At 44.9% G+C, this 26,442-nt stretch overlaps 1 protein-coding gene across 1 annotated transcript in view; it reads left to right on the plus strand.

The window, feature by feature from the left end:
- PPM1L (protein phosphatase, Mg2+/Mn2+ dependent 1L) overlaps positions 1-26,442 on the plus strand; it is a 340,650-nt gene that overhangs the window by 216,822 nt on the left and 97,386 nt on the right. Inside the window, exon 2 of the mRNA XM_007518842.3 lies at positions 6,906-7,080. Within this exon, the coding sequence (XP_007518904.1) occupies positions 6,906-7,080 (175 nt within the window). The remainder of the gene's footprint in view (positions 1-6,905; positions 7,081-26,442) is intronic.

Raw genomic sequence — 26,442 nt, forward strand, 5'->3', positions numbered from 1 at the left:
AATAACCCCTGGGATAGTGCACTGCTTTGCCATGTGTGCAACCTAGGTTCAAGTCTGGCCTTGTTTGCATTGAAGGAAGCTTCAGTACTGTGAACTCTGTCACTCCTTCTGCCTTCTCTGTCTCTACTGGGGGGGGGGAGGGGGGCTGCTGGAAGGGTGAGGCAGTAGAATACCCAGAAGAGCTCACACATTTAAGGGCCAGGGTTCAAGCTCCTGGTCCCCACAACTTGGGGCAAACTTCGCAAGCAGTGAAGCAGGGCTGCAAGTGTCTTATCTCTCTGTACTTCTCTCTCCCCCTCTCCTCCCCCTCCCCCTCTCCTTTTCCTTCTCCCTCTCCCTGTCTTTCCCTTTGTAAAATAGACAAGGAGAAATATTGCTGCCAGGAACAGTGTACACACCAACCCCCAGTGATAGCCCTGGTGGCTAATTAATTAGTTCATTGAAAGGAGCGCTGGTCTGTACAGGAGTGAAGGTCCAAGCGGAGGCCAGGCATCTTTCATTACATGTAATTACAGCTAGCTGTGCACCTAGTGGCAGGGCAGGGTGAATCAGTGGGAAGTCACACGCGATACCATTATTACTTGCTGAGTCAACAGGAAGTCAGCCTGCCTGAAACTGACCAGCACAGGAAAGTCAGACGTCCCAGGGACATTAACAGAGGGAATCTAGATGCAAAAAAGACTGATCGACACTGCATGGAATATGCAAACTGTTTCGTGATCTGCTTTTCATTGATCTATCTACTTATTTATTCATTTTAAGTTATTTTGCTTAATGTCACCACTCTGGTTCTCATTCCCCATTCAGTTAGACACACAGAAACTGCACTGAAGTGTCCTCTGTTGCCATAGTTCCTCCTCCGCCTGTGGTACTGGGCCTCAAACCTGGGTCAAGTACAGAGCAATATAGACACCGTAAATGGCAAACTCTCTTACTGGCTCATGTCATCTGTTTTTATTATGAATATTTGTCCATATAGTTTAATATTCTTTCACACCATTGTCCCCACCACCAACTGGGTCTTCCCACCTACATGACTCCATAGCTCGTGGTGGACTCTGTGATACTGTGAGTTCTCAGCTCTGCAGAGTTTCCTTCAAACAACAGCTCGATCATTTAAAAATGTTTTCTGTCACTAACTACTACAAACTGAGATTCCCTGGCTTAACAGAGTTAGGACAACTCTGCCTACTCTGTTATATCCTGAGTCGTATTGTTTTCCTTTCTGATTAAAAAAAAACAGTAAACACCAAACACCATCCACTAGATCCCCTTCACTCTTGCTCTCTCTCCCCCACCCCTCCCCCTCTGGTAACCTACGTTTTCTCATTCATTGTCACAGGTTTCTTGTGTTGCCCATTCCTTTGCTTTATTTCCTTAAATTCTATACACGGGTACAGTCACCTTATGTCTTTCTCCTCTTGACTTACTTTATTCTTCAAGTCAGTATTTCTATATTCTTTGGATAGTTACCCAGAAGAGGATTTGTTGGCTTATATGGTGTTATGATATTTAGGCTGATTTTGTTGTTGTCTGTTGGGCTTCACTTTATTTTGAAGCACCATACTGTTTTCCCAAATAGATTTTACCAGTTTACATTCCCACCATCAAGTGACCACTAGGCTCTATAAAAGTGTTCCTTTTTGTACCCCTCCTCTCCTATGGTTCTGTCAGTGTTTCCTTTTTATAAATAAAATTAAATTAAAATTAAAAAATAAACACTAGCAATAATCCACTCAAAAAAATAAGTGCTCCTTTTTCTCCACCCTCCCACCAATACTTACTGCTACTAGTCTTTTTGGCACAGGCATTCCTAGTTTTACCAACATCATTTATTTTATTTAATACTTTTTAAAAATGGAGCTAGGTGGTGACAGACTTGGGAGAGCATACATGTTAATGCACAAGGACTTAGGTTCAAGCCCTCTGTCCTCACCTGCAAGGAGAAAGCTTCATGAGTGGCAGAGCAGTGCTGCAGGGGTCTTTTTCTCTCTTCTCTTCTACCTCCCTTCCCCTTAATGGTTTCTCTCTGTCCATACTGGGAGCTGTAAATTCATCATGCATGTCCTGAGCCCCAGGAATAACCCCAGTTGCAATATAAACAAACAAATAAATAGCTTATTTATTTATTTTTAAGTGACAACAAGAAAGAACAAACACTGTTTAGCTGTGGCATATGGCAGCACCAAGAGTGTAACCTAGGGCCTCTTGAATCAGCAGATCCTATACTGAGCTGCCTCCCTGCCCCCCACCTGATTTCTGTGAAGTTGTACTCACTATCTTCTTCCTCCAGTAAGAGCTTCTGAACGCCAAAACTGATCTTGACACCTACTACAGTGATCTCCTGAATCTTTTTTCTCTTGTCCTCCTCTCCTCTTTTTCTTTGTAGGGCAGCTCATTATTTATCACAGCTCATATAATAAATAATAAGTGAATTGATTTCATGATTCATTCCTGATTTTGTACTGTAAACATTTCCCCAGCATTTTGTATGTGTGCTGATTTGCACATTAAAATTGCAAATTCCTTTAAACTAGAGGTTTGTTCTCCCAGCAGTATGGAGTCTAATGTGCTTAATTCAGCAGCCACACAATAAATTGGAATTAGTTGACTCAGGTTTTCTTAAAGAATTGTGAAGCATTAGCAACTTTTAAAGACCTTTGCGCTATATACTACACCCCTTGCCAAATTTTTTTCTTAAAAAACCTGACATGATAATAGTAAATAGTTTTTTTTTTCAGCCTAATAATCAGTATCATTATTCTACTAAGAAGGTTCCTTTATTGAAATTCCTTTTGTTTCTTTTTTTTAAATTATTTTTTATCTGATAAGTCAGCATCCCTAATTGAAAATGGTAGGGAAGATAGGGAAAGAGAGAGAGAGGGATGGGGGAGGGGAGAAGAAGGGAGGAAGGGGGAGAGAGAGAGAGAGAGAGAGAGAGCTGCAGTATCACAACTTCACTGCTAGTGAAACTCCTCCAGCCCACTCTTCAGGTGGGGCGTGGGGACTTGAAGTTGGGTGTTAGTGCGTGACAACATATATGCTCTACCACCACCTGGCCCCCAGAGTCCTTTCATTTAACATATTTCTGGGGATCAAATGCAGGGCCTTGTGTATATGTTTGACCTCTCCTGAGCCATCTCCTAGCCCAGTTGTCTTCTTTTTTTTTTTTTAATTTTTATTTATAAAAAGGAAACACTGACAAAAACCATAGGATAAGAGGGGTACTACTCCACACAGTTCCCACCACCAGAATTCTGTATCCCATCCTCTCCCCTGATAGCTTTCCTATTCTCTATCCCTCTGGCAGTATGGACCCAGGGACATTATGGGGTACAGAAGGTGGAAGGTCTGGCTTCTTTTTTTTTTAAAATAATTTATTTCTTTATTGGGGAATTAATGTTTTACGTTCAACAGTAACGAGTGGTCTAAGGCGCCAGACTCAAGTTAGCACTTCCCAGTTGTCTTCTGTTTGATAAAGTTTCATGCGAAAGAGGAGGAGCGAGGGAAATGGGCTAAAGAACAGTTTGCTCATTTTTGTCTTCAGTGCTTCCAGATGGTGCAGGGAATCAAACCCAGGATTTACCATGTGAACACATCAGAATAACGACTCAATATAAAGTGATCTCTTGCAATATCTTGACAGAATGTAGTTTCTTTCCATTCCTTTTAAGAATCTTTGCTACTGGAAAAAACACTATATACATAGTAATACACTGTTTTAGAAGCGGTAAAATAAAACTAGTACGACTACTTAAAGACCCATGTAATGATTTTAATTAAGAAAGTAAGTTAGGGGACCCTGATAAAAGGAAATATGTGCTGTGCTTTCAATGACAGGGGTGAGCATGCCCATTATCTACAAGATGGGCATCAGAGAGATATTTTTATAGCCCAGGTATTTCCAAGGGAAAAGTAATGAACAGATTTTGTGATGAATAGGAAGATGGCATTAGTTTAAAAATAGTTATTCTACAGTGTTTTTCTGTTTACCAGTATCAGGGAAAAACTGTTATTAACTCTAAAATTAAGTATGTTCTAGTTTGTTAAGCCTATTTAAAGTTGCAATTTCACCAGGAACCAACTTAAGGAGTCTAAATTGAAATAATATGCTTTATTAGACTACCATTTTCCATCTCCTGGGATGTCAGTTGTCATTGTTTTGACAAGTTACTTTCTTTTTTTAATATATTTTTTAAATTTTTATTTATTTATTTATTTATTCCCTTTTGTTGCCCTTGTTGTTTTGTTGTTGTTGTTGTTGTTGATGCCGTCGTTGTTGGATCAGACTAAGAGAAATGGAGAGAAGAGGGGAAGACAGAGAAGGGGAGAGAAAGATAGACACCTGCAGGCCTGTGACTCCCCTGCAGGTGGGGAGCCAGAGGCTTGAACCGGGATCCTTACACTGGTCCTTGTGCTTTGCGCCACGTGCGCTTATCCCCCTACGCTACTGCCCGACTTCTGACAAGTTACTTTCTATCCTAAGCTGTGCTAGCATCTAAAAGGAAAAGTCTAAAAGTTCCAAAGTGCATATTTTTAGATAAATGCTTAATGTACAATAGGAAAAATGTTGAAACAAATATGGAGTATAAAATGTATTCTATAAAAAAAAACAACTTGTTGATAATTGTAATATCTCTATCTCACCTCTCTCTTTTTCCCCTCCTCTATATACTCTCCGCCCCCCCAACTCAAATGTGTCTTTAAATACCCAACTTAACTGTACAGGATTTTTTTTCCAAAAATAGTAAAATGTATGGATAAGTCTTTTCCTTATTCAAGCCCATTTTACTTATTCAAGTACCCTTCAACAGTCTCTTAAAGTCTTATCTAAATTTTTAGTAGTTATGAGTATAACTTTAAATATATGTATCCATTTATTTTGTCAACTTTAAATCCTGTGCATATGGCATAGAATATACCACAAGGAGAGACTAAACTTTTGGCAATGTCAAGAGATGTTTTAAGAGTTTCTGAATTCTCCAAGCTACTCTGTCACTTAATTTCTCTCTGCAAATGCTATTTAGCTTTCACTGTGATTTAACTGGAAGGGAGAAAAGTATGCTTTCTCCCAGAACCACCAAAAGAGCATACTGGAATCTTGGGGAAATCATTTTTCAAAGTATGCTTCACCCTTGTCCCTACTCCCCCCCCCCCCCTAAGGGAAGCATGCAGGCCTAGTTGAGAGATCACAGCATGCAATTAAGTAAATGCTACTAGTTAGGGAGTGTTTTTTTTGGGGGGGCGGTCGTGTTTAAGATACAAAGGCCAAGATACATAGGAGGCAAATAGTTCTTTTTTGAGGTAAAGGCCTGATAGTCGTTGATCTTCATTTTCTGCTTATTCTGTTACCCCATTACCAGCCCTAGCAGAGGACTTCCTTTCTGCTTACTTCACTAGAGCTAAGCACTCCTGTGTAGTAGACAACAGCAAAGGAAGCAGATGCAGTGGGAGCTAGAAGAGAGATGGCTTTCTGCTGAGATGAGTGAGTGGCTCCTGTGTCCTCTACAAGGGTCAGCCAGACTCATGACCAGGGTCACTAGACTGGGGCCTTCAGAACTCAGGGGAATAGTCGAAACACTGAGCATTGATTCTGTGAATGCCAAATCTGTCTAATCCAGCATCATCTTTACGTGTACATTTGGTCAAAACCCATAGAGGTCTGTGATTCTGTTTAAAGATGTACCTATAATAACAATCTCAGGAGTCGGGTGGTAGCACAGCGGGTTAAGCGCATGTGGCACAAAGCGCAAGGACCGGTGTAAGGATCCCGGTTTAAGCCCCCAGCTCCCCACCTGCAGGGGAGTTGCTTCACAGGTGGTGAAGCAGGTCTGCAGGTGTCTATCTTTCTCTCCCCCTCTCTATCTTCCCTCCCTCTCTCCATTTCTCTGTCCTAACAACGACGACATCAATAACAACAACAATAATAACAATAACACAATAAAAAACAAGGACAACAAAAGGGAAAATAAATAAATAAATAAATATAAAAATTTAAAAAATAATAATAACAATCTCTTTTCTCACCAATCCTGGTTAATATAGTTTTGTAAGTCCTGGCAAGAGCAGGTAGGCAAAAGGATTATATAAAAAGGGGTTTCGGGCAGTAGTACAGCAGGTTAAGCGCACATGGCACAAAAAAGGGAAAAGATAGCCTCCAGGAGCAGTGGATTCATCGTGCAGGCACTGAGTCCCAGCAATAACCCTGAAGGCAAATAAAATTAAAAAAAAAAGAAATGAAGAAAATGGTCCTATTAACAATCACTTTGAAAAATATAAAATACACATGAGTTAACAAAGCAAGTGAAAGACCTATATACTACAAACTATTAAGACATGTTGTAAAGAAGTAGCAAGATATTTACACTCAAGATCAGAAAAATAAACATTACAGTGATCATATTTTTGTGGTGATTACCTGAGGGGAAGTTGGAGGAGGGGGGTCAGGAGGAAAGAGAGTGGCAACATTGAGCATGAATGGCACTAGAAGTTGGGTGCTGTGTGTCATGGAGGGTGTATAACATACTGAGGTGTGAAGCTCTACTCCCAAAACATACATAGATGGTAAGTTGATACAAATTTATTTAAAATTTTAAAAAATAGGGCAGGGGAAATAGCATAATGGTTATGCAGACAGATTCTCATGCCTGAGGCTTCTAAATCCCAGGTTCAATCCCCTGCACCAACCATAAGCCAGAGCTGAGCAGTGCTCTGGTGTTGCTCCCCCCCCCCCTGCATTTCTCTCAAAAATATTTTTAAAAATTTAAAAAATGAGTAAAATGACAGAGCACATGCTATCCTGGTTTAGAACATGAGTTCCACAGTGCTTTGCTTTCTCACCAAGGAGACGTGACAAGCCTAAAAGGAGAGGAACTGATAGAATTCTCTGCCTGTTTTATCCACAGACTGCAGCCGAATATGTAAAATCTCGACTCCCAGAGGCCCTGAAACAGCATCTTCAAGATTATGAAAAGGACAAAGAAAATAGCGTATTGTCTTACCAGACCATCCTTGAGCAGCAGATACTATCAGTTGACCGAGAAATGCTAGAAAAATTGACCGTATCTTATGATGAAGCAGGTATGTTTGTCTTGAATACACACGTATAATGTTTTCCTGGTATAAATTTCTTTTTAATTTGGTTAAACTGAGGCTCTTTCTTTGAGGTAGATGATAAAAAGCAACTGAATTCAAAACTCTCTAGCCTGAATTAACTGTACAATTCTTTGTGGTTTTAGCATAAAAAATTTCACGTTGTGATTCCTAAAAGTGACTCTTAAATACCAAGTTCCTTTTGTATTTCTACCCTTTAAAAAAAAATTGAACTACTTCTGCCCTTTTAAAACAATTCTTTTATTGTTTTTATTTATTTATTAGATAGAAACATCCAGAAATTGAGAGGGAAGGGGTGAGAGGAAGAAAGACAGAGAGACTCCTGCAGCCCTGATCTACTACTTGTGAAGCTTTCCCCCTGTAGGTGGGGACTGGGGGCTTGAACCCAGGTCCTTAGGTACTGTAGTGTGTGCATATAACGAGGTGTGCCACCACCCAGCCCCTTTTTGCCCTTTTATTATCCATGAGTTTCTATCAAGCTTGCCTTTGAGAGTGTCATTTCAATTGTGGATACCAGATGAAAACTTTAATATCTGATCATCTATGAACCGGTTTTTGCTTCCAGTATTACTTTTAAAACATCAGAGATGTTCTTTTATTAAAAGGCCCTCTATTTTCTTGAAGACTCAAGTTCAGCTTGGTTTTCTTTCCCTTTAGCTTCTGCATGACCCTAGACTCCATTGCCACACTAAGACCCAAGTCCACCCCAGCCAGGGGGGACACACAGAGAAGGAATTTGCAAACTTCTTGTAACACCATTTTTTAAAAATTTCTTTATTGGGGTATTAATGTTTTACATTTGACAGTAAACAGTTTGTACATTCATAACATTTCTCAGCTTTCCACATAACAGTACAACCCCCACTAGGTCCTCTGTCATCCTTTTTAGACATGTATTCCCCACCTCCACCACCCCCAGAGTCTTTTACTTTGGTGCAAGACACCAATTCCAGTTCAGGTTCTACTTGTTTTTTTCTCTTCTGATGTTGTTTTTCAACTTCTGCCTTAGAGTGAGATCATCCCATAGTCATCCTTCTGTTTCTGACTTATTTCACTTAACATGATTTCTTTTATTTATATATATATACATTTCTTTTATTTATTTATTCCCTTTTGTTGCCCTTGTTGTTTTATTGTTGTAGTTATTATTGTTGTTGGATAGGACAGAGAGAAATGGAGAGAGGGAGGGGAAGAAAGAGAGGAGGAGAGAAAGATAGACACCTGCAGACCTGCTTCACCGCCTGTGAAGCGACTCCCCTGCAGGTGGGGAGCCGGGGTTGGAACCGGGATCCTTATGCTGGTCCTTGTGCTTTGCGCCACCTGCGCTTAGCCCGCTGCACTACAGCCCGACTCCCTTAACATGATTTCTTCAAGCTCCATCCAAGATGGCCTGAAAACGGTGAAGTCACCATTTTTAATAGCTGAGTAGTATTCCATTGTGTATCTATACCACAACTTGCTCAGCCACTCATCTGTTGTTGGACACCTGGGTTGCTACTAAGAACATAAGTATATACAAATCTTTTTGGATGGGTGTGTTGGTTTCCTTAGGATATATTCCTAGGAGAGGAATTGCAGGATCATAGAGTAGGTCCATTTCTAGCCTTCGGAGAGTTCTCCAGACTTCTCTCCATAGAGGTTGGACCAATGTATATTCCCACTAGCAGTACAGGAGGGTTCCTTTGACCCTACACTCTCTCCAGCATTTGTTGCTGTTACCTTTTCTGATGTATGACATTCTCACAAGAATGAAGTGGTATCTCATCGTTGTCTTTATTTGCATTTCTCTGATAATCAGAGACTTGGAGCATTTTTTCATGTGTTTCTTGGCCATTTGGATCTCTTCTGTGGTGAATATTCTGTCCATGTCCTCTCCCCATTTTTGGATGGGGTTATTTGTTGTCTTGTTTTTTTATTTAATTTTTTATTTATAAAAAGGAAACAATGGCAAAACCATAGGATAAGAGGGGTACAACTTCACGCAATTCCCACCACCAGAACTCTGCATCCCATCTCCTCCCCTGATAGCTTTCCTATTCTTTAACCTTCTGGGAGTATGGACCCAAGGTTATTGTGGGATGCAGAAGGTGGAAGGTCTGGCTTCTGTAGTTGCTTCCCTGCTGAACATGGGCATTGACAGGTCGATACATACTCTCAGCCTGCCTCTCTCTTTCCCTAGTGGGGAAGGGCTCTGGGGAAGTGAAGCTCCAGGACACATTGGTGGGGTTGTCTGTCCAGGGAAGTCTGGTTGGCATCATACTAGCATCTGGAACCTGGTGGCTGAAAAGAGTTAACATACAAAGACAAACAAATTGTTGACCAATCATGGACCTAAAGGCTGGAGTAGTGCAATGAGGAGTTGGGGGGGTCTCCATTCTGTAGATAGCTAGTAGACATATTTTAGTTCTATTCCAAAGAGCCTGTGGCTATTCTAGGTTTTTTTTTTTTTTTCTTTTTTCACTGAACCTGAAATCTGATATGCAGGTAGATCCAAATTATTATCTTGGGAGATGATGTCATGACTGGAAAAAGGAACAGAAAGCTGGATCAGGGAAGGGAGTAGCTCCCTAATATGGGGAAGGAGTATAAATATTGTTGACTGTGAACCCCATCGATTTGATGTGATCTGGGGCCCATATTCAGCTTAGGAGCCTATGTGACCTCTGCATCCCTCTAGATCTGAGCTCACATTCTATGGTCATGAGTAGGAACGTTCCAAGCTGCCCCAATTATCAGGACCCATCTTCTTCAGATGTGGCATAGAGTATGTTGTCCAACCTCTCTTTGGAGGATGGAACATTCTCTACCATTGTTGATCTAAGTTGAGGGCAAGGTCCTATGGGGACCCACAAAGGGGTCTATTGTGTTGTTCCTGCTAAGAATGACTGGTAAAAATGGAGAGAGGGATTTATTTGAGGTCTAGGCCCATCATATCTGTTTGGGAATCTTAGGACTCCCTGAATATGGCCCCAGCTGATGGGGTGACCTGATAGTGACTAAAGAGTCATCGTTAAAGTATGTCAGTCTCTTGCCCTTATTCAGCTTTTGCAGTCCTTGCTTTGATGAGGTTAGCTTTGGATTGAGTGAGAGAACTATAATAGATGAGGAGGGTATCTAAGTCTAAGTAGACACTATTTCATTATGAACTTTATACTGACTCACTACAGACTATTGTGCACTTTTGCTTTCAGGTATATATTTTGCCCTAATTTATGGATACATGTGAACATATGCTCTATCTTACAGGACCTAGTCTATATCTAGGTTTTGGAATTTTGTTAGGAAGTGAACCTCCTGGAATGGAATTTGAGAATATTATAAAAGGAAAGGTCTCACCTGAGTAATGAGGGTGAAGGACAGACATTCCATGCCTGATGTCTCTGGACACAGTCTGAAGTGAAGCATGCTGTGGTGGTACTTGTTGCTTTGATTAGGTTGGGATCAGAGGATGCAATACCATTTGGTATGAATTGAGAGAAGCATGCAGGAAACTGAGCCCCACCCTAGAGGTTCCAGGACTGGGGGAAATATAGGCTCTATAAAGGAAGTGGGAGGTTCCTGCTGTCTTAGGGTTAAAAAGACAATATATAGTTATTGCTATAATCACATTATTTGGCAATTGGGTTAACTTTGAAGAATCCCTTTGTTAGGATTTGCTGTATCATACACAACATCACCATAATTTATGTCCTTTGACATTATTTGTATATAGCTGTGCCTCTGGTTGCTTCTGTTCTCCCTGGTCTAAGCTTTTTTTTTTTTTTTCCTTTTCTTGTGTTGTTTTTTTTTTAAGAAAGGATTAATTAACAAAACCATAGGGTAGGAGGGACACAATTCCATACAATTCCCACCACCCAATCTCCATATCCTACCCCCTCCCCTGATAGCTTTCCCATTCTCTATCCCTCTGGGAGCATGGACCCAGGGTCATTGTGGGTTGCAGAAGGTAGAAGGTCTGGCTTCTGTAATTGCTTCCCCACTGAACATGGGTGTCGACTGGTCGGTCCATACTCCCAGTCTGCCTCTCTCTTTCCCCAGTAGGGTGAGTCTCTGGGGAAGCGGAGCTCCAGGACACATTGGTGGGGTCTTCAGTCCAGGGAAGCCTGGCCGGCATCCTGATGACATCTGGAACCTGATGACTGAAAAGAGAGTTAACAAACGAAGCCAAACAAATTGTTGAGCAATCATGGACCCAAAGCTTGGAATAGTGGAGAGGAAGTGTTAGGGGGATACTCACTGCAAACTCTAGTGTACTGCTTTCAGGTATATATTTTGCAGTAGTTTATGGTCTAAGCTTTTAAGAGAGTCAACGTATCAAAGACTAAGTCTATGTATTAAAAAGGCTCAGTCTGTGATATAAAAGGTTTGAGACATTCAATCAATTTTCCCCTCTCAAATTAATTAAATAGTGATTTATATAACTACAAATTGAGAGGGGTGTACATAAACACCATTCCTACCACCAAAAGACTGTGTCCCACCCCACCCCCCCTCGTGAAGCTGAAAATCCACCCTCACCCTCAGCCCATGGTTTTTACTTTGGTGCCCTATTAGATGGTTGGAAGAACCAGGGAAGAATATTTCAGGCTGAAATTGAGATGTAGAAACTATAGATTTTACTCCATATTGACTGAGGGGATACAGTGTATTTGTATATCTTTTGGAAGAAGATTACTAAAGCAATATTTACTGGAGTAAAGGAATAGGAAAAGAGACTCAAGTTTTAAGTGAGATTCTGGGGAAGGGTGCTAGTTTAAGCCTCAGAGACAAGGATGAATGTGAATTTTCTGGGAAATAGAGATTAATTGATATGACTGGAAGTACACAATGTAAAAACATGGAATGAGTCTCAGATGCACGTTTCCATTCTTGAGGATTCATTTGCCATTTACCTGCACTGTTGATGAGCAGCTACTAATCTACTGAAGTAGGGGCCGAGCAGTGGTACGCTGGGTTAAGCGCACATAGTACTAATCTGCAGAAGTACAGTCATCTCTGATTTGAGGGGAGAATACTTTGGCACCAAATTGACCTATCAAATAAACTCCACAGCGTGTAGCAGTAGAAAACTACAGGATTGAGATTAAGGGAGTTAAATTCCAGGCCTTCCCTCTAGCTTAATGCTGATGTGATCTTTAGCAAGTTAATCTTTTCAAGACTGTTTCTTCATCTGTACAATCAAGTTAATCATATCTCACAGTTTATTATGGTAATGAAGTCTTTTGTCTGTGGGAGTCTTGAGGGATCATACTGCAAAAACAGCTTATGCTGAATGACGGCAAGTTTGGATCTTATCTGTCACTGAGAACAGTGTAAAGGTCTCTTGATGTATGGTGTTGAAGTCTTTCTTTGCACAATGCTTTTGTAGAGGCATCTGTAGACATCATCCTGAATCATCTATAGAAACTTTGAGAGGTCCAGAAAGAAACTGCTTTTTAAAACACCTACAGTGAACTCATTTACCTTTGGTCATTCCTGCCGGAGGGGAGGGGGACACATTTGGTGGAGCTATGTTTATGAATAAATGAATGTCATTCTTTGTTGTAAAAATCCAAGTCCTTGCCTGCTTTTCAATTCCTATATACTTATTTCAGCTAAAGAAAGGAAAAACATATTAAAAGAAGTTAATATTTATCAGTAAAAATTATTATAATATTATTAAAACTATCATTAATAATAATTATAGTTATTATTATTGGCCTCCAGGGTTATAGTTATTATTATTGGCCTCGGTGCTGGCACTGTGAATCCACTGGCCACTATTTCCATTTTTTTTTATTGGATAGGACAGAGAGAAATTGAGAGAGGAAGGGGAGATATAGAGGGAGAGAGGGAGAGAGAAAGATAGACACACATGCAGACCTGCTTCATCACTTGTGAGGCTACCCCCTTCAAGTAGGGAGCCGGTAGTGCTCAACCAGGATCCTTGCACAGGTCCTTGCACTTCGTACTATGTGCGCTTAGCCCAGTGCACTAACCACCCTGCCCCCTAATTATTTTTTTTAAGATTTATTAATCATAATCAATGAGAGAGAGCAGGAAAGATGGGAGCACTGGTCAGCTCTGCCACATAACAGTGTTGGGTTTGAACCTGGGACTTCTGGGTCCTCATGCTTACAGGTCTAGTGCTATACTGCTGTGCTATAAGTATTATTTTCTTTTTTTTAATATTTATTTATTTATTCCCTTCTGTTGCCCTTGTTTTATTGTTGTTATTGATGTTGTTGTTGTTGGATAGGACAGAGAGAAATGGAGAGAGATGGGGAAGACAGAGAAGGGGAGAGAAAGATAGACACCTGCAGACCTGTGAAGCGACTCCCTTGCAGGTGGGGAGCCGGAGGCACCAACCAGGATCCTTCTGCCGGTCCTTGCCCCTTGCGTGCGCTTAACCTGCTGAGCTACCGCCCGACTCCCAAGTATTATTTTCTTAAAATGTATTTATTTTGTTTTGTTTTTGAGGTAACATTGGTTTATAAGACTATGTCTTAGAAGTAAAATTTCATACCTCTTCAAAATATGTTACATTACACCAACAACCAAAGTACCACCATTTAGAGCCAAAGCTGAGCAGTTTTGTGGTACTTCTTAACCTCCTCTCTCTGTGTCTCTCATAAAAATAATTAATTGTTTTTAAAATAAATGAAGTGAAGCCTCTTTGTACAAAGATAATTTTAATGGATGCATGATATTTTCTCTCTCTTTCTTCCTTTCTCTTTTCTTTTTCTTTTACCAGAATAAATATCACATCCCTAGCATTGCACTACACTCTGGGTCAAATCACCAGTCTCAGTCTCTAGATTGTAGAATTGAAATCATTCAGCTTCATGATCTTCAAAATCAGCTGATGGTGGCCTTGACTCACAGAGAGTTGGTTGAGTTAGGAAATGAAATGAGAGGCTGCAAAGTGAGAATTATGTCAACCAACTGTTCCACATTGGATTTTTACTGAAATGACTTATTCTTGTGTTTTAACAATTACAGGATTGAAAAATGCTAACTGAAAAAGGTATTGGGACCTGAAGGCCCAGATTCTAATCTCTGTTCTGATGTTGCTATGATAATATGACCATGTTCTTAGTCATCAGACCACCCCAAAGCCCACTGCCTGATAAGTTGAAGGCGCCAACAGCATCTCACAGATGTCTTCCATTTCTAAGTATACAGTCTGATTCTGGTCTCTTGATAGTGGAAGAGTAAGATAACCATAGCTTCTGCAAGATTGCATGTCACTTCTTCCTGAAACTTCTCTTGCTCTTTTTCCATTCTCCTGTCTTCTCACAGAGCCTGTGTCATTTTTGCATCGCACCTAAGTAAAGGAAGACCCATCACTTAACTGTCTTAGCATCTGCTCATGAATATGCACAGGCAGGATGGGAATGAAACTATCAGTCAGGCAAAAGTAGGTTTTGGAAAAGGAAAAGTTCTGACATTTCTGTGCTTAATCACTTAGTTGTTACTAGCATTTTCCTAGGGCTAAGCAGAATCCACAGTAAGCATAAAAGTTGGGTTGGCATGTGATCTAGCAGTGGGTTTATTTGAAAGGAAGTTCAAGTTCACACACATTTGAAGTGGACTTAGTATAGAGAAATTTCCATGGAAATCAGTGATGTGTTTTGAGATGAAGAAGAGATCAGCATAACATTGTAGGTTGTCTTAGTAGTCATCATAAACCTAGGTACGCAGTTATTTCTTCCAATGGGCAAAGGTGGTAAACTTAACTAGCTAGCAGAAGAAGGACTTTTTCTTTCTATTATCTTTGTTGATTTATCTTATTATTTCAGAGGCTTCATTGGGCCAGACCAACTTTTCTTAATGGGTGTTAATTTTTTATTAGTTATTTAATATTGATTTACAAAATTGAAAGATAATAGGGGTGTAATTCCATACCGCTTCCACCAGCAGAGTTCTGTGTCCCTACACTGGAAATGATGGTAGTTCTCCCAAGTTCACTGATATGGGCTGATTCTATAACTATCTATCTATATATATATATCTACATCTTCATCTATACCTACATCTATATCTATATATCTATATATCTATATATTCCCCATTTATTAATTAATTTTTTTTTTGGTCTCTAGGATTATCATGACTACACCATGAAGCTACTGCTCCTGGAGGCCATTTTTTTCCCCTTTGTGTTGCCCTTGCTGTTCACCACTGTTCTTCTTATTGTTGTTGTCATTACTGTCATCGTTGCTGGCTAGAACAGAGAGAAATGGAGAGAAGAGGGGAAGACAGAGAAGGGGAAAGAAAGAAAGACACCTGCAGACCTGCTTCACTGCTTGTGAAGCGACCCCCCTGCAGGTGGGGAGCTGGGGGGCTCAAACCAGGATCCTTATGCTCATCCCTGTGCTTTGTGCCACGTGCTATTCCCCCTTTTTTTTTCAATACAGACCAACTTTTTCCAAGAGGCAGAGGGAAGGACACCACAGTTTTGAAGCTTCTCCCAGTGCAGTGGGAGCCAGCCTTGAACCTGAGTCACACACATGGCAGAGCAGGCACCCTCTCAGTCTGTCTGTCTTGCCAGCCCACATATTATTTATTTTTAATTGGGTATCACTCCAGTTTCTTTAAGTAATCTCGAATTGTTTTAAATATTTGGGTGGGGTGGGGGGGTTGCCTCACTAGGGAGGTGGTTTAGCAAAAGGATGCAGGATTTGAATGTCTGAGTCCCCAGATTTGGTCCTGGCATCTCACTGCTAGAGCAGTGTTCTGGCCTTCCTCAGTCTCTCTCTCTCTCTGGCCTCCTCAGTCTCTCTCTCTCTCTGGCCTCCTCAGTCTCTCTCTCTCTCTGGCCTCCTCAGTCTCTCTCTCTCTCTGGCCTTCCTCAGTCTCTCTCTCTCTCTGGCCTTCCTCAGTCTCTCTCTCTCTCTCTGGCCTTCCTCAGTCTCTCTCTCTCTCTGGCCTTCCTCAGTCTCTCTCTCTCTCTGGCCTTCCTCAGTCTCTCTCTCTCTCTCTCTGGCCTTCCTCAGTCTCTCTCTCTCTCTCTGGCCTTCATCAGTCTCTCTCTCTCTCTCTGGCCTTCCTCAGTCTCTCTCTCTCTCTCTGGCCTTCCTCAGTCTCTCTCTCTCTCTGACCTTCCTCAGTCTCTCTCTCTCTCTGGCCTTCCTCAGTCTCTCTCTCTCTCTGGCCTTCCTCAGTCTCTCTCTCTCTCTCTCTGGCCTTCCTCAGTCTCTCTCTCTCTCTCTGGCCTTCCTCAGTCTCTCTCTCTCTCTGGCCTCCTCAGTCTCTCTCTCTCTCTGGCCTCCTCAGTCTCTCTCTCTCTCTGGCCTCCTCAGTCTCTCTCTCTCTCTGGCCTCCTCAGTCTCTCTCTCTCTCTGGCCTTCCTCAGTCTCTCTCTCTCTCTCTGGCCTTCCTCAGTCTCTCTCTCTCTCTCTGCCTTCCTCAGTCTCTCTCTCTCTCTGGCCTTCCTCAGTCTCTCTCTCTCTCTCTGGCCTTCCTCAGTCTCTCTCTCTCTCTGGCCTTCCTCAGTCTCTCTCTCTCTCTCTGGCCTTCCTCAGTCTCTCTCTGGCCTTCCTCAGTCTCTCTCTCTCTCTCTGGCCTTCCTCAGTCTCTCTCTCTCTCTCTGGCCTTCCTCAGTCTCTCTCTCTCTCTGGCCTTCCTCAGTCTCTCTCTCTCTCTCTGGCCTTCCTCAGTCTCTCTCTCTCTCTCTCTGGCCTTCCTCAGTCTCTCTCTCTCTCTGGCCTTCCTCAGTCTCTCTCTCTCTCTCTGGCCTTCCTCAGTCTCTCTCTCTCTCTGGCCTTCCTCAGTCTCTCTCTCTCTCTGGCCTTCCTCAGTCTCTCTCTCTCTCTGGCCTTCCTCAGTCTCTCTCTCTCTCTCTGGCCTTCCTCAGTCTCTCTCTCTCTCTTTGGCCTTCCTCAGTCTCTCTCTCTCTCTCTCTGGCCTTCCTCAGTCTCTCTCTCTCTCTCTCTGGCCTTCCTCAGTCTCTCTCTCTCTCTCTGGCCTTCCTCAGTCTCTCTCTCTCTCTGGCCTTCCTCAGTCTCTCTCTCTCTCTCTGGCCTTCCTCAGTCTCTCTCTCTCTCTGGCCTTCCTCAGTCTCTCTCTCTCTCTCTGGCCTTCCTCAGTCTCTCTCTCTCTCTCTGGCCTTCCTCAGTCTCTCTCTCTCTCTGGCCTTCCTCAGTCTCTCTCTCTCTCTCTCTCTGGCCTTCCTCAGTCTCTCTCTCTCTCTGGCCTTCCTCAGTCTCTCTCTCTCTCTCTCTCTGGCCTTCCTCAGTCTCTCTCTCTCTCTGGCCTTCCTCAGTCTCTCTCTCTCTCTCTCTCTCTGGCCTTCCTCAGTCTCTCTCTTTCTCTGGCCTTCCTCAGTCTCTCTCTCTCTCTCTCTGGCCTTCCTCAGTCTCTCTCTCTCTCTGGCCTTCCTCAGTCTCTCTCTCTCTCTCTGGCCTTCCTCAGTCTCTCTCTTTCTCTCTGGCCTTCCTCAGTCTCTCTCTCTCTCTCTGGCCTTCCTCAGTCTCTCTCTCTCTCTCTCTGGCCTTCCTCAGTCTCTCTCTCTCTCTCTGGCCTTCCTCAGTCTCTCTCTCTCTCTCTCTGGCCTTCCTCAGTCTCTCTCTCTCTCTCTCTGGCCTCCCTCAGTCTCTCTCTCTCTCTCTCTGGCCTCCCTCAGTCTCTCTCTCTCTCTCTCTGGCCTTCCTCAGTCTCTCTCTCTCTCTCTGGCCTTCCTCAGTCTCTCTCTCTCTCTCTCTGGCCTTCCTCAGTCTCTCTCTCTCTCTCTGGCCTTCCTCAGTCTCTCTCTCTCTCTGGCCTTCCTCAGTCTCTCTCTCTCTGGCCTTCCTCAGTCTCTCTCTCTCTCTCTGGCCTTCCTCAGTCTCTCTCTCTCTCTCTGGCCTTCCTCAGTCTCTCTATCTCTCTCTCTGGCCTTCCTCAGTCTCTCTCTCTCTCTGGCCTTCCTCAGTCTCTCTCTCTCTCTCTGGCCTTCCTCAGTCTCTCTCTCTCTCTCTGGCCTTCCTCAGTCTCTCTCTCTCTCTCTCTGGCCTTCCTCAGTCTCTCTCTCTCTCTCTGGCCTTCCTCAGTCTCTCTCTCTCTCTCTCTGGCCTTCCTCAGTCTCTCTCTCTCTCTCTGGCCTTCCTCAGTCTCTCTCTCTCTCTCTGGCCTTCCTCAGTCTCTCTCTCTCTCTCTCTCTGGCCTTCCTCAGTCTCTCTCTCTCTCTCTGGCCTTCCTCAGTCTCTCTCTCTCTCTCTGGCCTTCCTCAGTCTCTCTCTCTCTCTCTGGCCTTCCTCAGTCTCTCTCTCTCTCTCTGGCCTTCCTCAGTCTCTCTCTCTCTCTCTCTCTGGCCTTCCTCAGTCTCTCTCTCTCTCTCTGGCCTTCCTCAGTCTCTCTCTCTCTCTCTCTCTGGCCTTCCTCAGTCTCTCTCTCTCTCTCTGGCCTTCCTCAGTCTCTCTCTCTCTCTCTCTGGCCTTCCTCAGTCTCTCTCTCTGGCCTTCCTCAGTCTCTCTCTCTCTCTGGCCTTCCTCAGTCTCTCTCTCTCTCTGGCCTTCCTCAGTCTCTCTCTCTCTCTCTGGCCTTCCTCAGTCTCTCTCTCTCTCTCTGGCCTTCCTCAGTCTCTCTCTCTCTCTCTGGCCTTCCTCAGTCTCTCTCTCTCTCTCTCTGGCCTTCCTCAGTCTCTCTCTCTCTCTCTGGCCTTCCTCAGTCTCTCTCTCTCTCTCTGGCCTTCCTCAGTCTCTCTCTCTCTCTCTGGCCTTCCTCAGTCTCTCTCTCTCTCTCTGGCCTTCCTCAGTCTCTCTCTCTCTCTCTGGCCTTCCTCAGTCTCTCTCTCTCTCTGGCCTTCCTCAGTCTCTCTCTCTCTGGCCTTCCTCAGTCTCTCTCTCTCTCTCTCTCTGGCCTTCCTCAGTCTCTCTCTCTCTGGCCTTCCTCAGTCTCTCTCTCTCTCTCTCTCTGGCCTTCCTCAGTCTCTCTCTCTCTCTCTCTGGCCTTCCTCAGTCTCTCTCTCTCTCTCTGGCCTTCCTCAGTCTCTCTCTCTCTCTCTCTGGCCTTCCTCAGTCTCTCTCTCTCTCTCTCTGGCCTTCCTCAGTCTCTCTCTCTCTCTCTGGCCTTCCTCAGTCTCTCTATCTCTCTCTCTGGCCTTCCTCAGTCTCTCTCTCTCTCTGGCCTTCCTCAGTCTCTCTCTCTCTCTGGCCTTCCTCAGTCTCTCTCTCTCTCTCTCTGGCCTTCCTCAGTCTCTCTCTCTCTCTCTGGCCTTCCTCAGTCTCTCTCTCTCTCTCTCTGGCCTTCCTCAGTCTCTCTCTCTCTCTCTGGCCTTCCTCAGTCTCTCTCTCTCTCTCTCTGGCCTTCCTCAGTCTCTCTCTCTCTCTCTGGCCTTCCTCAGTCTCTCTCTCTCTCTCTGGCCTTCCTCAGTCTCTCTCTCTCTCTCTGGCCTTCCTCAGTCTCTCTCTCTCTCTGGCCTTCCTCAGTCTCTCTCTCTCTCTCTGGCCTTCCTCAGTCTCTCTCTCTCTCTCTCTCTGGCCTTCCTCAGTCTCTCTCTCTCTCTCTGGCCTTCCTCAGTCTCTCTCTCTCTCTCTGGCCTTCCTCAATCTCTCTCTCTCTCTCTGGCCTTCCTCAGTCTCTCTCTCTCTCTCTGGCCTTCCTCAGTCTCTCTCTCTCTCTCTCTCTGGCCTTCCTCAGTCTCTCTCTCTCTCTCTGGCCTTCCTCAGTCTCTCTCTCTCTCTCTCTCTGGCCTTCCTCAGTCTCTCTCTCTGGCCTTCCTCAGTCTCTCTCTCTCTCTGGCCTTCCTCAGTCTCTCTCTCTCTCTGGCCTTCCTCAGTCTCGCTCTCTCTCTCTGGCCTTCCTCAGTCTCTCTCTCTCTCTCTGGCCTTCCTCAGTCTCTCTCTCTCTCTCTGGCCTTCCTCAGTCTCTCTCTCTCTCTCTGGCCTTCCTCAGTCTCTCTCTCTCTCTCTGGCCTTCCTCAGTCTCTCTCTCTCTCTCTGGCCTTCCTCAGTCTCTCTCTCTCTCTCTGGCCTTCCTCAGTCTCTCTCTCTCTCTCTGGCCTTCCTCAGTCTCTCTCTCTCTCTCTGGCCTTCCTCAGTCTCTCTCTCTCTCTGGCCTTCCTCAGTCTCTCTCTCTCTCTCTGGCCTTCCTCAGTCTCTCTCTCTCTCTGGCCTTCCTCAGTCTCTCTCTCTCTGGCCTTCCTCAGTCTCTCTCTCTCTCTCTCTCTGGCCTTCCTCAGTCTCTCTCTCTCTCTCTCTCTCTCTGGCCTTCCTCAGTCTCTCTCTCTCTCTGGCCTTCCTCAGTCTCTCTCTCTCTCTGGCCTTCCTCAGTCTCTCTCTCTCTCTGGCCTTCCTCAGTCTCTCTCTCTCTCTCTGGCCTTCCTCACTCTCTCTCTCTCTCTCTCTGGCCTTCCTCACTCTCTCTCTCTCTCTCTGGCCTTCCTCAGTCTCTCTCTCTCTGGCCTTCCTCAGTCTCTCTCTGGCCTTCCTCAGTCTCTTTCTCTCTCTCTGGCCTTCCTCAGTCTCTCTCTCTCTCTGGCCTTCCTCAGTCTCTCTCTCTCTCTCTGGCCTTCCTCAGTCTCTCTCTCTCTCTCTGGCCTTCCTCAGTCTCTCTCTCTCTCTCTGGCCTTCCTCAGTCTCTCTCTCTCTCTCTGGCCTTCCTCAGTCTCTCTCTCTCTCTCTGGCCTTCCTCAGTCTCTCTCTCTCTCTCTGGCCTTCCTCAGTCTCTCTCTCTCTCTCTGGCCTTCCTCAGTCTCTCTCTCTCTCTCTGGCCTTCCTCAGTCTCTCTCTCTCTCTGGCCTTCCTCAGTCTCTCTCTCTCTCTCTCTGGCCTTCCTCAGTCTCTCTCTCTCTCTCTGGCCTTCCTCAGTCTCTCTCTCTCTCTGGCCTTCCTCAGTCTCTCTCTCTCTCTGGCCTTCCTCAGTCTCTCTCTCTCTCTCTGGCCTTCCTCAGTCTCTCTCTCTCTCTCTGGCCTTCCTCAGTCTCTCTCTCTCTCTCTGGCCTTCCTCAGTCTCTCTCTCTCTCTCTGGCCTTCCTCAGTCTCTCTCTCTCTCTGGCCTTCCTCAGTCTCTCTCTCTCTCTCTGGCCTTCCTCAGTCTCTCTCTCTCTCTCTGGCCTTCCTCAGTCTCTCTCTCTCTCTCTCTGGCCTTCCTCAGTCTCTCTCTCTCTCTCTGGCCTTCCTCAGTCTCTCTCTCTCTCTCTGGCCTTCCTCAGTCTCTCTCTCTCTCTCTGGCCTTCCTCAGTCTCTCTCTCTCTCTGGCCTTCCTCAGTCTCTCTCTCTCTCTCTGGCCTTCCTCAGTCTCTCTCTCTCTCTCTGGCCTTCCTCAGTCTCTCTCTCTCTCTGGCCTTCCTCAGTCTCTCTCTCTCTCTCTCTCTGGCCTTCCTCAGTCTCTCTCTCTCTCTCTGGCCTTCCTCAGTCTCTCTCTCTCTCTGGCCTTCCTCAGTCTCTCTCTCTCTCTCTGGCCTTCCTCAGTCTCTCTCTCTCTCTCTGGCCTTCCTCAGTCTCTCTCTCTCTCTGGCCTTCCTCAGTCTCTCTCTCTCTCTGGCCTTCCTCAGTCTCTCTCTCTCTCTCTGGCCTTCCTCAGTCTCTCTCTCTCTCTCTGGCCTTCCTCAGTCTCTCTCTCTCTCTCTGGCCTTCCTCAGTCTCTCTCTCTCTCTGGCCTTCCTCAGTCTCTCTCTCTCTCTCTGGCCTTCCTCAGTCTCTCTCTCTCTCTCTGGCCTTCCTCAGTCTCTCTCTCTCTCTCTGGCCTTCATCAGTCTCTCTCTCTCTCTCTGGCCTTCATCAGTCTCTCTCTCTCTCTGGCCTTCATCAGTCTCTCTCTCTCTCTCTGGCCTTCCTCAGTCTCTCTCTCTCTCTGGCCTTCCTCAGTCTCTCTCTCTCTCTCTGGCCATCCTCAGTCTCTCTCTCTCTCTGGCCTTCCTCAGTCTCTCTCTCTCTCTCTGGCCTTCCTCAGTCTCTCTCTCTCTCTGGCCTTCCTCAGTCTCTCTCTCTCTCTCTGGCCTTCCTCAGTCTCTCTCTCTCTCTGGCCTTCCTCAGTCTCTCTCTCTCTCTCTGGCCTTCCTCAGTCTCTCTCTCTCTCTGGCCTTCCTCAGTCTCTCTCTCTCTCTCTGGCCTTCCTCAGTCTCTCTCTCTCTCTCTGGCCTTCCTCAGTCTCTCTCTCTCTCTGGCCTTCCTCAGTCTCTCTCTCTCTCTCTGGCCTTCCTCAGTCTCTCTCTCTCTCTGGCCTTCCTCAGTCTCTCTCTCTCTCTCTGGCCTTCCTCAGTCTCTCTCTCTCTCTCTGGCCTTCCTCAGTCTCTCTCTCTCTCTCTGGCCTTCCTCAGTCTCTCTCTCTCTCTCTCTGGCCTTCCTCAGTCTCTCTCTCTCTCTCTCTGGCCTTCCTCAGTCTCTCTCTCTCTGGCCTTCCTCAGTCTCTCTCTCTCTCTCTCTGGCCTTCCTCAGTCTCTCTCTCTCTCTCTGGCCTTCCTCAGTCTCTCTCTCTCTCTCTGGCCTTCCTCAGTCTCTCTCTCTCTCTCTGGCCTTCCTCAGTCTCTCTCTCTCTCTCTGGCCTTCCTCAGTCTCTCTCTCTCTCTCTGGCCTTCCTCAGTCTCTCTCTCTCTCTGGCCTTCCTCAGTCTCTCTCTCTCTCTCTGGCCTTCCTCAGTCTCTCTCTCTCTCTGGCCTTCCTCAGTCTCTCTCTCTCTCTCTGGCCTTCCTCAGTCTCTCTCTCTCTCTCTGGCCTTCCTCAGTCTCTCTCTCTCTCTCTGGCCTTCCTCAGTCTCTCTCTCTCTCTCTGGCCTTCCTCAGTCTCTCTCTCTCTCTCTGGCCTTCCTCAGTCTCTCTCTCTCTCTCTGGCCTTCCTCAGTCTCTGTCTCTCTCTGGCCTTCCTCAGTCTCTCTCTCTCTCTGGCCTTCCTCAGTCTCTCTCTCTCTCTCTGGCCTTCCTCAGTCTCTCTCTCTCTCTGGCCTTCCTCAGTCTCTCTCTCTCTCTCTGGCCTTCCTCAGTCTCTCTCTTTCTCTGAATAAATAAATCCCTTTTTTAATTTAAGTTAGCTTACCAGGAATGACCCATTCATGTCTTGCCACACATACAGCCCAGGTTCAAACCCTGGCACCTCATAGGAGTGCCAAGGCACAAGGGCAGCTCTGGTGCTGTGATGTCTCTTCCTATTTCTCTGTCTGTCTGTCTCTGCTTATCTGAATGATAGAGTCAGCCAAAAGGCAGTGAAGTCATGCATGCATGAGACCCTACATCTATCAAAGATAAATAAATTAAAAACTCTACAGTAAATGACTTATATATTCCCTGACAAAAGGAGGAAAAGTTGGGACTAGCAATGCCTTGTCTGAGGGGATCATGAAGAGCCTGCCTCTGCCTTGGACTCATTACACTAAGCCCTGGGCAGTGAAGGCAGGGAGCTATTGGGTTTTTTTCCCTTTAGGAAATCCGAGAGTCCGCCCCTGGTGGTGGGCTGTGCAGTAGTGGTATCTTTCTGCAGACCTCCAGACCTGCATCCATGCTTGATTTTCTTCTAATCATTAAGTTGAGTGCCATTGATTGTTTTTTAACTTCTGGTCCCACAGTTCACTGGAAATCCACATAGCTTTTCAGTGAGCACATGTGTCTACCATGTAGGAAGAGGACTTACAAGGAGAAAATGAACAAGACAGTGAAGGTGAAATAGTTCACTTGGCCATGTGTACAACCCAGATTTGGGCATGGCCCTTACTGCATTGAAAGAAGAAGGAAGGAAGGAAGGAAGGAAGGAAGGAAGGAAGGAAGGAAGGAAGGAAGGAAGGAAGGAAATAGAGGAGACAGAAATAAAGATAGAAAGGGGGGAGGAAAAAGAGGGAAGGAGGGAGGGAAAGAGAAAGGAAGGTAGGTAGAGAAAGGGGAGGCAGACAGACACAGGAGATAGAAATAAAGATAGAGGAAGGGAGAGAAGGTTGGAGGGAGAGTGAAGGGAGGAAGGAAGGGAGGGGGAGAAAAGGAAAGGAAGGAGGGAAAGAGAAAAAAGAGAAAAAAAAGGGAGGTAGAGAAAGGAGGGAGGGAGAAAGGGAAAAGAGGAAAGGAATGGGGAGGCAAAGGGAGAAGTGGAGGAAGGAAGGAAGGAAAGAAGGGGAGTGTAAAACAAAGCAGATGTTTGAAGGTGAGAGAGCTCTCTGGCTGTTCCTTGAGTTCACTTGGCTCCAGTTAGAGCAGAGGACCCATAGATACATTCACAAGCATCAGGCAGCCACACTTAGCCTCCTAGAGGAGATGAGGGAAAAGAACAGTGTTTGTTTTTCAGCCTTTGTACTGGGCCTTTGGGATGCAAGTCTGCATTAGAAATTCCTAATTCCAGACAAGAGCTGTAATGTTCACCCCTCTGGGGGGTGGGGGTGTGGGGGAGAGCTGTAATGTAGCTTTTGGAGGAATTACACATAACAAAGACTGGAAGAATGTGTTTTCAGCAATTTAAGAAGTAGCTGGAGGGTTACCCCCCTGTTGGGCTTATGCTATTCTTCTTAAAATAGACAGTGTCTAAAAGTCACCTCTACTGTTTAATTGCACCATTAGTGTCAGTCTCCAGTGATTGCAGAAGGAAAAGTCATTTACTGTCATGAGCAAAATTGGGCACTTATCTAGAAACCAAACCTACAGAAGATGGTGGACTATTTAAGCCCCCTTTAGGTTTTCTAAGAACATTTTTAAAAAACACAGTAAAAGGTATTTGTGGGAAGTTCGTCCCTCCAACACAAAGAGAAAATTTCTCCATATAATTTTCCTGCAGGCACTAAAAGAGAGGTCTCCTTATTTGACATCTTCACTCAGGACACACACACTCTACCAACCACACTCCCCCTCCACAGCACATCACCTGTGTGCACGTGCGCACACACATACACACACACACACACACACACACACACACACACACAGACATGTCCCAAAGACTTCCCTTGGTTCTTGAATTCAAAGCATTGTTTAGATATTACTTTACCTTTTAAAAATATCATTCTGTTTATTCAATTATTTATGAGCAAGAGAATGATGAAAGAGAGAGAACCAGAGCATCACTCTTGCATATGCGATGCCAGGGATTAAACTCTGGACTTCATGCTTAAGAGTTCAACATTTTATCTACTCTCCTCCCTCCTGAGCTGTTTTTGTTCTTGTTTTGTTTGGATGTTTTGCTTTTCAGATTTATTTATTTACACTAAGTGAGGAGAGCAAGAAAGAGGAACAGAGCACTGCTCAGGTGTAGCATGCAGGGGTGCCAACAGTTGGAGCTGCAGCCTCTGTATCCTGGGCAGGTGAGTTGGTGCTCTAGCAGGCTGAGCTCTCTCCCCAGCCTGATAAGCCAGATAGTTCACCCACACTAGGGCCCATCAAAGAATCTTTCTTGCTTCCAGCCATTCACAGAGCCATTTAAGGTTGATTCCTTTTCAACTTGCATCTCTTGCTACATAAATATCTCATTACAAGTCAAGCCTTCTTCTAAATAGCTCCAAAGGCAAATATTGCTCTATAATGCTGACATCAACCAAGACTTATAAATATTCTATTGGAGAGCAATACTTCATAGCACTTTTTAAAGTTTATTGATATTTTTGAAAAACAGGGGCAGTTGGAGATAGATAGCGATAGAGAGATCAGAACACTGCTCATCTTTGGCATATGGTGGTGCCGGGGATTGAACCTGGGATCTCAGGCATGCAAGGTTGCTGCACTACCACAGTGATATCTCTCTGGCTGCTCACATTCTTTATTCTGACAGAACTTAAGTTGCATGAATTTGGTTCAGTTTTGATATATTGATCCTAAGAGTTAAAGCATTTTAGAAAAATGAATCAAGATTCAGAATTACAACTAGGAGAGAGAGTGGGCCTAGACAATCACCTGAGTTTCAGGTGCCCCTACAGTGTGTGTGTGTGGGGGGGGGGGGGGTTGGGAAGAGGGGGAAGGAGAGAGATTGAATAGGTAATTATAAAATTATAAGATAATAGGGGTATAATTCCACACCATTCCCACTTGAATTCTGTGTCCCAAATAAATCCCTCCAGTGGAAACTGCAGTAGTTCTCCCAAGATCACAGATAAGGGTTGACTATGTCTATATCTATATATATTTATTTTTGCCCATTGTTTCTATAGTCCAACCTTCACTTCCTTTCTAAGCCATACCTATACCTATTACTACTACTTAAGAGTATCCTTCCTTTTCCCTCTTCCCTCTCAAATAGAAACAGGCTAAGAGTATGGATTGACCTGACAACACCCATGCCCAACAGAGAAACAATTACAAAAACCAGATCTCCCACCTCTGCACCCCAAAAAGAATCTTGGTCCATACCCCCAGAGGGGGAGAAATGTTAAGGGAAGAAGAGCAGAAAACTCTGAACTCAAACTCCATCAAGACTGGAGAGAGAAGAGAGACGGGCATTTGGAAGTAGCAGTAGGTATAGTTGTGAC

The sequence above is a fragment of the Erinaceus europaeus genome, chromosome 1, assembly GCF_950295315.1.
Source record: "Erinaceus europaeus chromosome 1, mEriEur2.1, whole genome shotgun sequence".
Classification (NCBI taxonomy): Eukaryota; Metazoa; Chordata; class Mammalia; order Eulipotyphla; family Erinaceidae; genus Erinaceus; species Erinaceus europaeus.